Source organism: Ruditapes philippinarum, unplaced genomic scaffold (genome assembly GCF_026571515.1).
Source record: "Ruditapes philippinarum isolate M1 unplaced genomic scaffold, ASM2657151v2 ctg6773_1_1_1_1, whole genome shotgun sequence".
In the NCBI taxonomy this organism is placed as follows: Eukaryota; Metazoa; Mollusca; class Bivalvia; order Venerida; family Veneridae; genus Ruditapes; species Ruditapes philippinarum.
In genome coordinates, this window is record NW_026860543.1 from 127500 (window position 1) to 141269 (window position 13770).

Consider the following 13770-nt stretch of genomic DNA (forward strand, 5'->3'; position numbering starts at 1 on the left):
CATACTCATTTAAATAACATGTTTTAAGAATTCATGTAAAAAAATTAAAACGGATTAAAATCAATAAATGTCTTTTCAATGCCGTAAAACACACTATAAATCTGTTCCATTAAAAATATACTGCAAAAATAAAAAAAGAGTACTAGTGCCAACAGTAAGGATCGATCACAGACCTCTCAATAATCAGGCATTCTCTTAACCGACTGTGCTTTTGTGAATTAACGAAAACCTTCACATTAAGCTGGTGTGACTTTCAATACTCCATATTAGTTCTCGTAAACTACACGGACCAAACCGAAGTGGGATCGAATATTTAAATGAGTCCTGTTATGTATTCATAATTGACAGGTCAATAAAATCAGACTATACATTATGCAAAGATCACACCGTTTGGTTTTTGTTTACATCTAAAACCACGTTCAATCCGAATGAGATCGATATTATATTGAATGTCCATGCGCATGCGCATAAATGTTTTATGAAATTAACTTTCCTGTTGAACAACGCCATTACGAATGCGGACGAAAGGTATTATACAATATTTTTTTTCTCATATAACGCGATGAAGTGATTATTGAAACTGGATATAAATGTATTTATTTAACCTTCATCTTATCTGCAAGCATTAACAATTTGTGTTCTTATTTTTGGTTTAATGATAAATCACATTGTGATATATAACGACACAGTATTAGTATACAACAGGTAACGTTTAAGAATTTGTTGTAAATATTCAGTGTAAACTTGCGGGATAATAAATCGAATATACAGATATTTAGTGTACTTTATGAGGTCAAAGCGTCCTCTCCATTGAAATATAGCTCTGTGGGGTAACGTATGATTTCCAAAAACTATCTCACTGTGGGGAAACGCATGATTTTCAAAAACTATCTCACTGTTTCTATACGGATTTATGAAAAAATCAAATCAATCATATGGGTTTTGAGTTATCTTTAGTTTTTGCCATAATTTTTCGTCCAATGGGAATGACGCCAAAATAAAATAAAAAGTTTTATTTACTAATTTAAATGATGCGATACGAAAGTTGGATCAGATACTATGTATAGACGCTCATAAGAAAAAAATATGTGTCGCTCCAACGTCGCTTTTTTGAGTTGTTTAAATTGTTATTTTTTTCTTATTAGTGTACAATCATTACTTAATAAATTACTTGACCTTAAAAACTGCATACAAAGTCTTACTTAAATAAATTCAGTGAGTTATAAAATTAAATCAATGAAATAGGTTTAAATATAATTGCTCTATTTTAAGTCTTGTGAAAATATGCACTTCATAAGATTTTGTTTATCTTACAATATTTGGTTAAGTTGTTGTAAAACGAGATAACAATGTAGGCCAGAAAACTCCTATCGATGAATTATATTATCAAGTACTCACGGGGGAGGAAGTGTTACACAATGGATGGAGTTCTTATGATAAGTTGTCAAGGATTTCTTGTGATAACTCTGAAAATTATTGTATATACTGCAAAAACACTCGTCAAAAATAGTAATTTTCATCTTTAAAAAGTTAGTTTTAGGTGCTATATTACACTTTAATGATTAAGCTTGCCTTATATATTGTATTATGTGTCAAAAACTAATTAATAGTCCATTTTTCATCGCCTCTTGCTTACAATCTGGTAGCTGTGAGTAAAAATTTCAAATTATTTGACAATTCGCAAGTATTGACATGTTTATTTCAAGTCTTCATCATTGCCATACATAATTACCTAATGATAATATAAAATTGCAAACATGAAGCTCCCGCTAACAAATTTATACCAAATTTTTCAAATTTCCCGGAGTTCTTGTGATACCTTAAAATATGTCCTGGAGTCCTTATGGTGCCAATGTGTTTTTTGCGCTAAATCACAGCACGTTTAAGCGTTTTTTTTTATTTTTCAATAAGGTTGTAAATACTTATGAAATATAATAGTGTAGTGTAGATAAAATGTTATTCTTTTGTGTCTGCAAAGGATAAACAGGTGATAGGTTATCATCTAAGTAAAGATTAAATCTGCGGCAGTATCATGGCCTAAACAACAAAACAAAAATGTCTCAAAACTTACACGTTGTTCTCAACTATCTTTCTTAAGCAGATAATATATAGTTGTGCATCGTTTATCTAAGCGATTTGTTTCATTTTATACCATAATAAAAAAGTAGCTTGATATAACCAGGATAATTTCTTCAAACATATGTTTCCCAAAAGTACAACAATATGATAAAAAATCAAGTGCGGTTGGCTCTATTACTACCGATCTCTCGAAGAAATTTGCAAGTCCCTCCGGGTTCGGGCGGAATAAGTTTGACTAAAATATATTTTTGTTATCAATTACAGCACAATTAACAAAGTTTCCTCTCAAACATCGGCAGAAAAATAAAGACACTATACTTGAGCGCATTTTATCATGAAAGTCAATGCTCTACCTGAATCCTTTTTCCAGTCTTCGAAATCTGCGTCAGCAAAAATACCATAAAAAAGAAAAGGGGATAAGATATCTCAGTAATATCTCTTTAACTAAAATACACTCAAAACCATCATTATATGTCCTCATTCTTGTGAAAAAAGTAGGCGTACTACATTTCATAATTATCTAAAAAAGAAAATTACAATTTTTGACAATTGTTTTTGCAGGATATACAATAGTTTTCCGACGAACTTCGTGACAGATATCACAAGAACTTCTTGGCAAGTTATTATACGAACTCCATTCCTCGTGTAATACTTCCTGCCCCGTGGTACTTAAGCCCAACATTTTATCTCTAAATTACATCACTGTTTAGAGTTTAAATGAGAGGAATTATATTACGAGGCAATTACTCGGCGCATCCGAGCGACTGTGATTTCACGGTCAATTCTAACACGCCGTCAACAAACAAATGCTGCCGGACCTGAATTATGCCTGATTTGTTTCCCGCGTCGCACTTTAAACGAGTACGGCACAAGTCTCAATCTAGATTGTCAACAGTGATTTTATTGCATATTTATGTACAATTTCGGTCCTTCAATAGGGAAAATGAGGGTCGTGTTAGAATATGTATTGATTCATTCGTGTTTGGCAATCTTTTAACCCGGTATTCCGTGTAAACTTCTTTAAATCTGCAGTTTTGAACGCCATATAGAATCTTAATATTATCTTATACTTACTCCAATAAGGAGGTGAAGTGGTTTAAGGCTTGCCTTCCACCTGGTGGTCTGGCCGACCCCAGTCATATGACAGTAAGGAACGCTTTTTTAATTCATACTTTTACAAAACAATACAAGGCGTAAAACCGTTTATATTGTATGACTTTCAGCTTCAAATGACGTTGGCCTTCAAGGTCAAATCGTTGAATTTTATTGAAATTTTGTTACTTAAATGAACATTTCGTCTGATATTATTGACCTGCCAATTATGAATATATCCTACAACTCATTAAAATAGTTTATTCCACTTCGGTTCTGTTTGTGTAGTTTACGAGAATTTATATAAAGTATATAGCTGTTATATAACAGGTATATCATCTAAATGTATATCCGCAATAGCACTGTCGGTAAAGTGATAGCCTAATATATGAGAGGATTGCGGTTCGATTTTCAGTTCTGCCATCGTTTTAGACCAATTCTTTCTTTATTTTGCCGTATATTTTACTGAAAAAGGCAGATTGCTTGCATGATTTAGCTCAAATATAAAGCATCTTAGGAACACTATTTTGTCTAGATTTTTATTGTGATTTACGAAATTGAAATGATATTTATTGATTTTAATCTGAATTAATTTTAAATATCAATTCTAAAACCTTGTTATTTTAAAAGAGTATGGCCCAATAAAAGCAAAACACATTAAAACAAAACGGAAAACATAAAAAAACAATTCAAATGTTGAAAATATAAATAAAAAAGATAGCATAGACCTTCGAAGACGTAGGAAATCTAGAGATTTTAAATAACGCTAAATGACGCTCAATATTTTTTGGACACAAACTTAATAAATCACATCTTACTGCGTAAAACTCACGGTACTTACCGTAAATCCGTCGAAGATTACATATATTGTGTGCATTGAGCGTATAATCAGTATGTAATCGACATATTTTTAGAATCAAACGATAAAAAATTGTTTAGACGCTAAGATAAAACAAGACGTTTACTAACAGAACAGACGTGTTGACTAATTTAAGTATGACACACTTTCCCCGACCGTCAAGTTATTTTAAAATTTTGATAAAATTGCAATTGCTTTTAATTAAATGGATTTATTTGTTTCTCATTTGTTTTAGTGTTTGTCCAATAGGAGTGCAGTATTCCTAATAAATCGCAACACATTTACATAGGTAAATCGGCAAATATGCATCAGTCTAGTAAATTGTCTGTTTATGAAAATAATTTCAAACACTAAGCAGGTTAAAGTTTATTAGCCATGCCTGGCCAATTTTATTTCGTAAATACCTAATAATAAACTGTTTCCTATACTTTAACAATTCAGGTAAGAATTTCTTTGGCCTTAAAAGTCATGTAAGTGAATTATCATAAAAAGGATAAAAATTGTTATTTTTAACCGTTTATATTCATACTTACGTAATTAAAGTTTTTTCATGATCTTTAACTGACCATGACCCTTAAGTTCATATATGAAAATTCATCCTCATTCTTTAAAACTTTGTAATTTTTGCTCAAATATATATTTATATAAACATTTATTTTGTTTAGACTGGACAAAACAAAATTTATGACAAAACATTCATATGACATTGAACATGCCAAATGGGTCTCTATCAATGATTTTACAATTGATTAAAAGAAATAGTCAACTGTGGCCCCTGCATGAGATTGTTCTTTTTTCAGGTATAGAAGAACTATGCGGGGATATTTATCACCTTCAGTGATAAGTCTAGTGTTTCGTGTTTTTTTTTTTTTTTTTTTTTTGTTGTTTTTTTTTGTTTGTTTGTTTTCGGCCCATGCAGACTAATAAATAATTTAAGCAGTTTTTAACTTATTCAGCTACAAATGACAGAGTACAATGTAGTATTAAAATACTGTTAATCATTTTCATATGCTAGTTTTATCATTTATTGATTTATATTTATTTACTTACTTATTTAGTTTTTATTTATTTATTTATTTATTTATTTATTTATTTATTTATTTATTTATTTAATTATTTATTTATTTATTTATTTATTTATTTATTTTTTATTTCACATAGAATGGCTATGTCACGTAGTTTCAAAGAATGTGGAAGTGATGAAGCTAGGGATGATGATGATGACCCAGACATTTGCTCTCATTGTGCTACTGATGGGAAACTGCAACCAGCATTGTACTTCTGTTTTAATTGTGGCGTGTATGGTAGATACATGTGTGGCATTTGCCTGAGGCAACACAACCGGTTTGTGAAGAACCATGAGATAGAAAAAATTGCAAATAGATCAGCCTGTAATAGGTATGTACTTCTGTTTTTAATAAACCTTCAAAACGTTGATGCAATTTACGTAAGGAACTTTATTTTGTTAAAGAAAAAACGCTTCATGTGTATTTAAAACAAGTAGGCTATTTGAAGGACCAGAAAAATATATAAAACTCTTAAGGTATTAGCACCCTAATGCATTACCTCCGCTTTGAAGAGTATTCAAATAGGCTAGAATTACTGTTAACTACATTGAAAATGAGGGCCATGGGTTCAATCCCCAGAAGGGTCAACTTTTTTTCTCTTTCTTTTTTTCTTTTAACATTATTTATGTATCTCTCATGTCCCATATGGAAAGAAAAAAGTGTTTAATTTTGAATTTTTAATTTATATAGGTTTTTATTGGCTAAATTATGCTAAATCTAGTAATAAATATGGAACCTGATATTTTCAAAGTGTAATATAATCAAAACTAGACGGTAAAAGTATTTCATATTTTAAAAGATCAACCAATATACTTTTTTAAAAATTTAGGGAAACTTTGAAAACAGTCACTCATTTTGGTAAATTTTAAGAATGTTTTGAATTAGGCTCCCTAAGTAGAAAAATGGTCAGACATGTGGTAAAAATGGGTGGGGTAGGGTAATATTTTTATACAGATTTCATAAATTTTAAGTAGAAACCATAATTTTGCTTGTGTGGATTGTTAGCTGAATTATACTATTTGTTTCTTACCAAAAATTCATGGGAAAACATTTTTCATTAGAATGTTATTGCAGATTATTTAAAGGTTCCTCATTTCTAAAAAAGGGCCCTCATAACATCCTAGCTTGAGTTCAGAAAAGTGGCCATAACTTGATTTCCGTACGGTAAACTTTGTTTAAATTTTGCATACAGGTGTACTTTAAGGTATACATCTGACCTATGATGTCAATTCTTTAGTTCCTGATAGTGCCCATTAGGGTCCTAATACCTTAAGTGAAATACGGGAAATTTACAGCTTCTACTACCCACCAGCTGGTTCGTAAAAAAAGACAAATGGAATGTTCTTCTGAAAATAAATCAACAAATATATACCCAAAGGAAAACGAAATGATATTCAATAAATTTCAAACGGCTTTGATAAAAATAATAAAAATTTGTCACATTATATCTTAGTCTCTTTGTACTTACCGGAGCATGTAACGTACCGTTTCACTCAGTGCAAGCAATGAAAAGTAGAAGTTCCGTGCAAAAATAATTCTGATTCTGATACAACACATTTTTAATTACATTTGATACTCTAAAAGGAGATTATCACACACATTTCTGTAGTTAAAACTCTGTTTTGATTCCCAACGGTGATGACACGACTTGCGGGATTTCAGAGGTTGTAGTCCATTGTGTTGCTAATGCAAGGTGAGAAGCCGCAGCAGGTTGAAATACAATTTGGCTTGAATGTTTCTACTTTAGAGCACCTTGTTCGTTTTCCTAGAGTAAATGGAAGTCTTACTGACCGATCGACTTCGTCAAGGGGTTCCCGTGCGTAACAACACGACGTCAGGACATAGATATACGTCTTGTTCACCTGCATAACCGGTACGATACTGCCATGACACTAAAAAAGCAATCATATCCATCATATTCTCTCCAAAACTGTAAGGAACCGATAACTTGAGGCGTATCTTAAGTGTAGTCATCCTTGCGTTGCTCAGCCTCTCTTCGTATACTTTGCGCGTGTCTTGTGGCTTGGTAAGCGCCACATGCTCCTACTCCGAACATTTCTAATCAGGCATTTGAGACGGGTCTTTTCATAGTCGAGTGGATCGCCATTCACCCGGTTTCGTTCGGATTGTCGATGTCGTATATATCGACGTCGTTGGAAACGCTTCGCTGATGCATGCGTAACTGAGGAAGGCAGATTGCTGGTGGCTCAGTAATGGTCTTGTTTGGAATATCTTACGGTGTTAAGTCACCCTGGTTGTGTTGGATGGGAATTTTAGCGCCGTCAGTTAAAGGGAGGAAAACCTCGGCCCGTAAACTGTTCCTTTGGTCAATCAACGTAGCCTCATTTTCCGACAAGACAAGGACCGACCATAATATTGAGAGAGTTTGTAGACAGTTTCTTGCGAATACATTCAGTCATTTGACTGGCCAACTACCATATAGTCTACATATGTCTTTAATCAAATATCTATGGGACAGACGGGACAGGAGGAAAAGATGGCGTCCAAACACACAACCACGATCGACCAACTGTGAAAAAGTCTTGTCGTAAGAGTGGAGCAATATCTCTATGAGAAACATAAACATCCTTTGAATTCAGTGCACATGAGAAATGGCTGCGATAGCTGCGGGAGGAGGACATACCGAAAACACCGAATTGAATTAGTTCCAAAAACTCTCAAAGTAAAGGTCAAAGTCTAGTGAAATTTTCAGAACTAATTCATAAAAGATTTCCAATAAATTATGAAACAACATTTAATACCATTGATATTAATAACCTTAAATAACCGCTAAAAACTTAATTTTGGTACATATGATTTTATTAGTTTCGCCCTTTTTCTCTTTCATACGCCTTCTTTTATTTCGTGACCATACGCTGCTTTTCATGAAATGGCACGTACGTTTCGCAATAAAGGTTTCATGATCAAGGACGTATAAACATATTTGCCAATACCATTTTATCACATACCTGTGCCAATTTTGGGACTCCTTAAAATGGTATTTAAACGGCCATGCATGTATTTTAACGTCATTTACGCCACACAAACCCAGTTTTAAGAAGAGCTAAATGTTAGCATTTTCACTTTAAGCGCGTCAACGAAAATAATTATTTTGCACTTTAAACAGTTTTTATTTCGGGTATGTGATAAATAGAATATCATATTCGTGTTGGTCCATTACTGAATGTATTGAATTATATTTTGCTTGCCGGAGACTTGCGTAATAAATTTTTATTCAACTCGTTCAATAAATTAAGTACTAAACGTACACTTATTTAATACCCTCTATATAATACGTTGATACTGCTTAAGCCGCTGTCGGGAGCTTACATATACCAGTACCGTTCGGTGTCGCCTTGGTGAATTTTCGTAATCTTTGTTCTTTAGTAAATCAGTCACATTTGAGGCTTAATTCTAGATTCCACTGTTTTTGATGAATAATATAATGTCTTCAACTTTAAACATCAACACTATCTTAGTCAAATGAGGCCCAAAATATAATAGGTTAGCCATCTACTTTATTCAGAAATCTTCATTCTGTTTTAACACTTTTTAAATTTACCACTTTGAAAACTCCTGACTGCTGGTGGGTAGTTCATTTTTAACCCTTCCGCTAACAAATGAGTTCCTGGAGAATACACAAAAAAACAACTTTTAAAGTCATCATATTACAAACAAAATAGATAAATACAGAATCCCCAAAGAAAGCCCAACACGGCAAAATTGAAAATGTTGCAGGCTCGGTTTGATTGAGCCTGTTCATGGACGGTAGTGGAAAGTGCAAGTTACCGTCCACGACCCCTAGCACCGGCTTAAGCAGAATTCAACATTTAAACATGAAATAGTAAAATTTTGAATTTATAAACATCCGCAGATGTGCTCATACGGCGGTTATCATGGAACCTTCAATGTGACACTTCCGTGCCATTCCATGAAAAGCGGCGTATGGTCCCCAAGTAATATAAAGCGTGTGCCCTAAACGAGAAAACAATGGGCAGAACTAAATGAAATGGAATTTTGAAAGGGTATCGGAGGTTATGAAGCCTGCGTATCACAGATAAAGACGTCAAAAGACAAATTTAAAAAGCAGGCAACATATCCTAAGGGTGATTCAACATTATTCAAGTAGGAATATTGGAACCACCCAACTAGAAAATGCCGAAAAGTTGAAAATAAAAATACCACAAGCACAACAATAATGTCGTGCTGAACGATCTTCAAGGATCGAAAATATAACATCATTGATTAAATGTACGGGGAGACTTTTTACAGCCGCCACACGGCACAAATAACACGGATGTGATCATAAAATAGATAAATACGCACATGCAATAAATACACTTTAATTATGACCAATCTAACTAGAGATGACTTATATTGGGCCAATTCAAAATTTTAAAGAGCAACTTTCTAGACTACAACGGGTTGGGATAATTCCGTACCGGGTTGAGACCTAAATGAATCCAAAATTAAAGTTAAGCCAAAATTTATACTCATTTCCTAGTAATTTAGTGTTATACAAGTACAATCATATAGGTTTGACGTGTCTCTAACAATTACATTAATGCAGTACAATTTCTTGAATATGAACCTTAACTGTGCAACACCAGTACATGTCGAAAGAAATTATAAGAGGCATTTATGCTGTAGTTCTGATATCTAAAAAAGAAAGAAAATAATGTCTTAATTAATCAATAGCCTGATGTGCTTATTCACACAGGAGGGCTTAAATATTGTGTACTTAAAAATGCATGCCTGCATGGAAATAACAGTTTACATATTATGAACCTAACCCTATTTATCTGCTGTAACAGCTACAACAACAACAACAACAACAATTACATCATCTGTGTTATTTTAAATGAGCCATTTATCCATAAACAACACTGTTTAATGACTAGAAAATCTTTTATGTGTATATATGAGCAAATACATTCTGCAACACAGCAAAACATAAACTTTCACTACACTGAAAATGTCTATATGTCCAACATGTAAATCACATGTGTCCTGTCCAGTTGTCAGTTCTGCTTCATTGATATACAAGACAATAGTGAATATTTACAAACTGTTTACTACAGCATCAATCCTTTGCTGAAACATCGGTGCATATAATGTGTGGTCCATATGAGCAATAGGATACTATGGTGCTTGTTCGAATCCAATGGCCGGTGCTTCTTGGGCCCCTAAGATCTCTGGAAAGAGCTTGCCAATCACTGTTTTACCAATGTAACCAGTCTGAAAACACACACTCCCCAATTCCTTGCAATGCATAGTTTATCCATAATTTAAGATACATTTCTTCTATATAAATCTTATAAAAATATGTTAAAATATACTGCTAAACACAGGGTGCAAAAATAAAATTTATCAATTTATAAACTGATTTATACACATTTTAAATTTCATTTTTTAATCTTAAATTACTTTTTACAGTTTTAATTAAATAAAATGTGATTAATCTTTCATGCAAAAGTTCTGTACCCTTATTCCTGCTTACTGACACAGAAGCAGACATCTAAAATTGAAGGGGAGATAACAATAACAACATCTGTCCCAATTTTGAATGTCAAAATTTAAAATTTCAAATAAAATTTCAAATGTTCAAACCTGTCAGTTATCCTTTATTTTCCCGATTTATATGCATAAAGACAACATTGATGCAAAGTTTCATCAATATCCATCAACCAGTTCCCAATTTTCTCATTTTTCATAGAGGTGTCGGCTTGGTGAATTTTTGTATTCTTTGTTCTAGAGTAAATCAGTCACATTTGAGGCTTAATTCTGGATTTCACTGTTCTTGATGAATTATATACTTTCTTCAACTTTAAACATCAACACTAAAGTCAAATGAGGCCCAAAATAAAATAGGTTAGCCATCTACTTTTTTCAGAAATCTTCATTCTGTTTTAACACTGTAAATTTACCACTTTGAAAACTCCTGACTGCTGGTGGGTAGTACATTTTTAACCCTTCCGCCAACAAATGAGTTCCTGAAGAATACACAAATTAAAACAACTTTTTAAGTCATCATATAACACACAAAAACTACACACATGCAATAAATACACTTTAATTATGACCATTCTAACTAGAGATGACTTTAATTGGACCACTACAAAATTTTAAGGAACTACTTTCTAGACTAAAACGGGTTGAGTCTAATTCCGTACCAGGTTGAGACCGTTCATGAACAGGCACAAATATCGAGTCTGGAACATTTTGCCGTTTTGGACCTTCTTTAGACTAGAGTTTTCTGTTGCAACTGTTAAAAATTGGTCAACCCTAGAACTTTGTTTAATTGCTACTTTTCTTTAAATTCATCGAGATTCTTAGATTTTTATAATATTGACACCTTTAACCGAGCTAGGGGACTTGAGAGATTGTGCATTTACCATTGTATTTCGTATGAGTTTTAGGATTGTTAGGAAAATAAAAAGAAAGGTAATGAAAGGTCGGTGTCCGACTAAGGCGCCCATTTGTATCTTAAATATGTATATTTTAGGCTTATGAGGTCTGCCTTTACCACAAGTAAAGTTAGAAAGTCGTCATATGGTTTTAACAATGTCAAGTGTTGAGTAATGGTGTTCCGTCAATTTTCTTGAAAATTTTCTTTAAACGAAGGAAACAACAAACAACAAAAGCATCGGTTTGAAGTGGAACGTTATAGCGATTTATGTGAAAAATGCTATCTGCAGATGAAAAAAGTCCATTTATATACAATGATGGTATAAACGTCCGTATGTGTAATTTTTAAAAAGAAAATAATAAGCAAATTAGCCGGGTCGGAGCAGGAAAAAAATGGCATGTTTCACTACATTTTAATTATATAATTGTAGTTCTTAGTTGCAAACTGTACAAAGTCACTTCCAACTTATTTGTATTAAAATAGAAAATATTAAACCGTATTTGACAAGATTGTGTATGTGTGAGGTATTGTTGTTGCTGTCATTGCTCCCGGAAGGTGATACGATTAATCTTTTCAAATTTTTATATAAAAGCATGTGAACACAAAGTATGAAATATTATATTTACAGATTAGATTATGAGAACAAGAAGACAATGAAAGTTGAAAAAGATCTTAAGTCCAAAGAGGCAGAGGTAATGCTATTAGAGGAACAAGTCAATGAATATTCAAAGGTAAACCAATGTCACCAAGAAAGAATCAAAGATTTGGAAACTGCATGTCAAAATTTGGAAAAAGAAAAAAATCAAGGTGAAAAAATGGCAACTAGAAATTTAGAGCACTTGCAAAACATTCTTAAAGACAAAACAAAGACAGCTGCTGACGAGTACAAAAATCTCTTAGCAAAAATGGACAATTTACAAGACAGGTATCTTAATCCGATTTTTACTACATCATTTAAATAATTTAAAAACCCTTTTAAATATATAAATCAATAATTTTAATGTCAGCAAAACTTATTTTATCATCTTAGCAGTATTGGAATATTTTAGTTTTCCCCTTTATTATCATCAGCTGATTATTTTCCGAATCATCACATGTTATTCAATAATTTCAAATTCAAAAGTCATAATTATTTCCTACTGTCCCTCTTACTCCGATTGTTTTGCTTGTATTTGACAAGGATTTAATTGCATCATTTTCATCATTTTGAAATGGTGATTTTTCCATCTTGTTGTGCAGAATATTTCGTGCTTTTGGATAAGACTACTAAGAGAGTAGTGGCAGAAATTGTCAGTGTTATTTTTAGTTTGCCGTCTGTAAAATCACACATCATGTGGATACAGTGTATGAATAATATATCATCAGACCCAATTGGTTAAAACTGCAAATGTAAATTGAAATTAGTTTTGAAATATTTTTGTTGTGTTATAAAGATAAAAAATGTATCAAAGTAACAACATCGTATACAAAGTCAGATTAGAATTCCGTTTGTCTTTCTTAATCATTTGTATGAGCTCCAAATATTATTGTAATTGACTCCATCACCTAAATTTAAACAGGTTCAAGTCCTACCAAATTCAGAGATGTGCGACTAGTCATAAAAATTGTAGTACACCATCCATATTCATTTTATCTCCAAACATTTGGTATAAATATTGTCTTCATTTTGTCTTCATCGTCTGTCCAAAATGTCAATCCGTCTGTCTGTTCCCATTCAGCTTTTCAAAGGTAAAATGCCTGGGAGTTTTCAACAAAACTTCACAGGAACGATCAGTTCCAACCCTAGTTGTGCATATCACCGGCATGTTCCGGTTCTTGTCTGTCTGTTTGTTTGTTTGTTTGATTCATTTTACGCCGTGTCCCAACATTATTTCAGTCATATAGGCCGGTAGTTTCCTAACCATCGTTCCTGGAGAGTTACAACAGTACTAGACTACCTTCCTCCGTGCTAAACTACCTAAGCATCTCCCGGGGATCGAACCCACGCTAGAAATGTAACTGGATTAGAACTCATCGACTCACAACCCCTCGACCACGGAGGCGGTGTATATGTTCTGGTTCACTACACAAAATGGCCGCCAAAGTAATAAATAGAAAATATTGTCCGGCTTCTTGATCAAACTGCTGGTTCGATTTTAATGAAACTTCAATGGAGTGATCAACACAATTCCTAGTTGTGCACATCGCCGGCGTGTTCCTCTTTGCTGCACAAAGTCGCCAGGGCTATAAATAGGAAAGTCTTGTCCCGCATTCACAGGTCAAAC

The 13770-nt window shown here is 33.0% G+C and overlaps 1 protein-coding gene across 1 annotated transcript in view; it reads left to right on the forward strand.

The window, feature by feature from the left end:
* Window positions 1-477: 477 nt before the first annotated feature.
* Window positions 478-13770, forward strand: part of LOC132760534 (heat shock 70 kDa protein 12A-like) — a 29463-nt gene continuing 16170 nt past the window's right edge. The window contains exons 1-3 of the mRNA XM_060752521.1: window positions 478-528; window positions 5192-5428; window positions 12135-12431. Coding sequence (XP_060608504.1) covers window positions 479-528; window positions 5192-5428; window positions 12135-12431 — 584 coding nt within the window. The 5' untranslated portion in view covers window position 478. The remainder of the gene's footprint in view (window positions 529-5191; window positions 5429-12134; window positions 12432-13770) is intronic.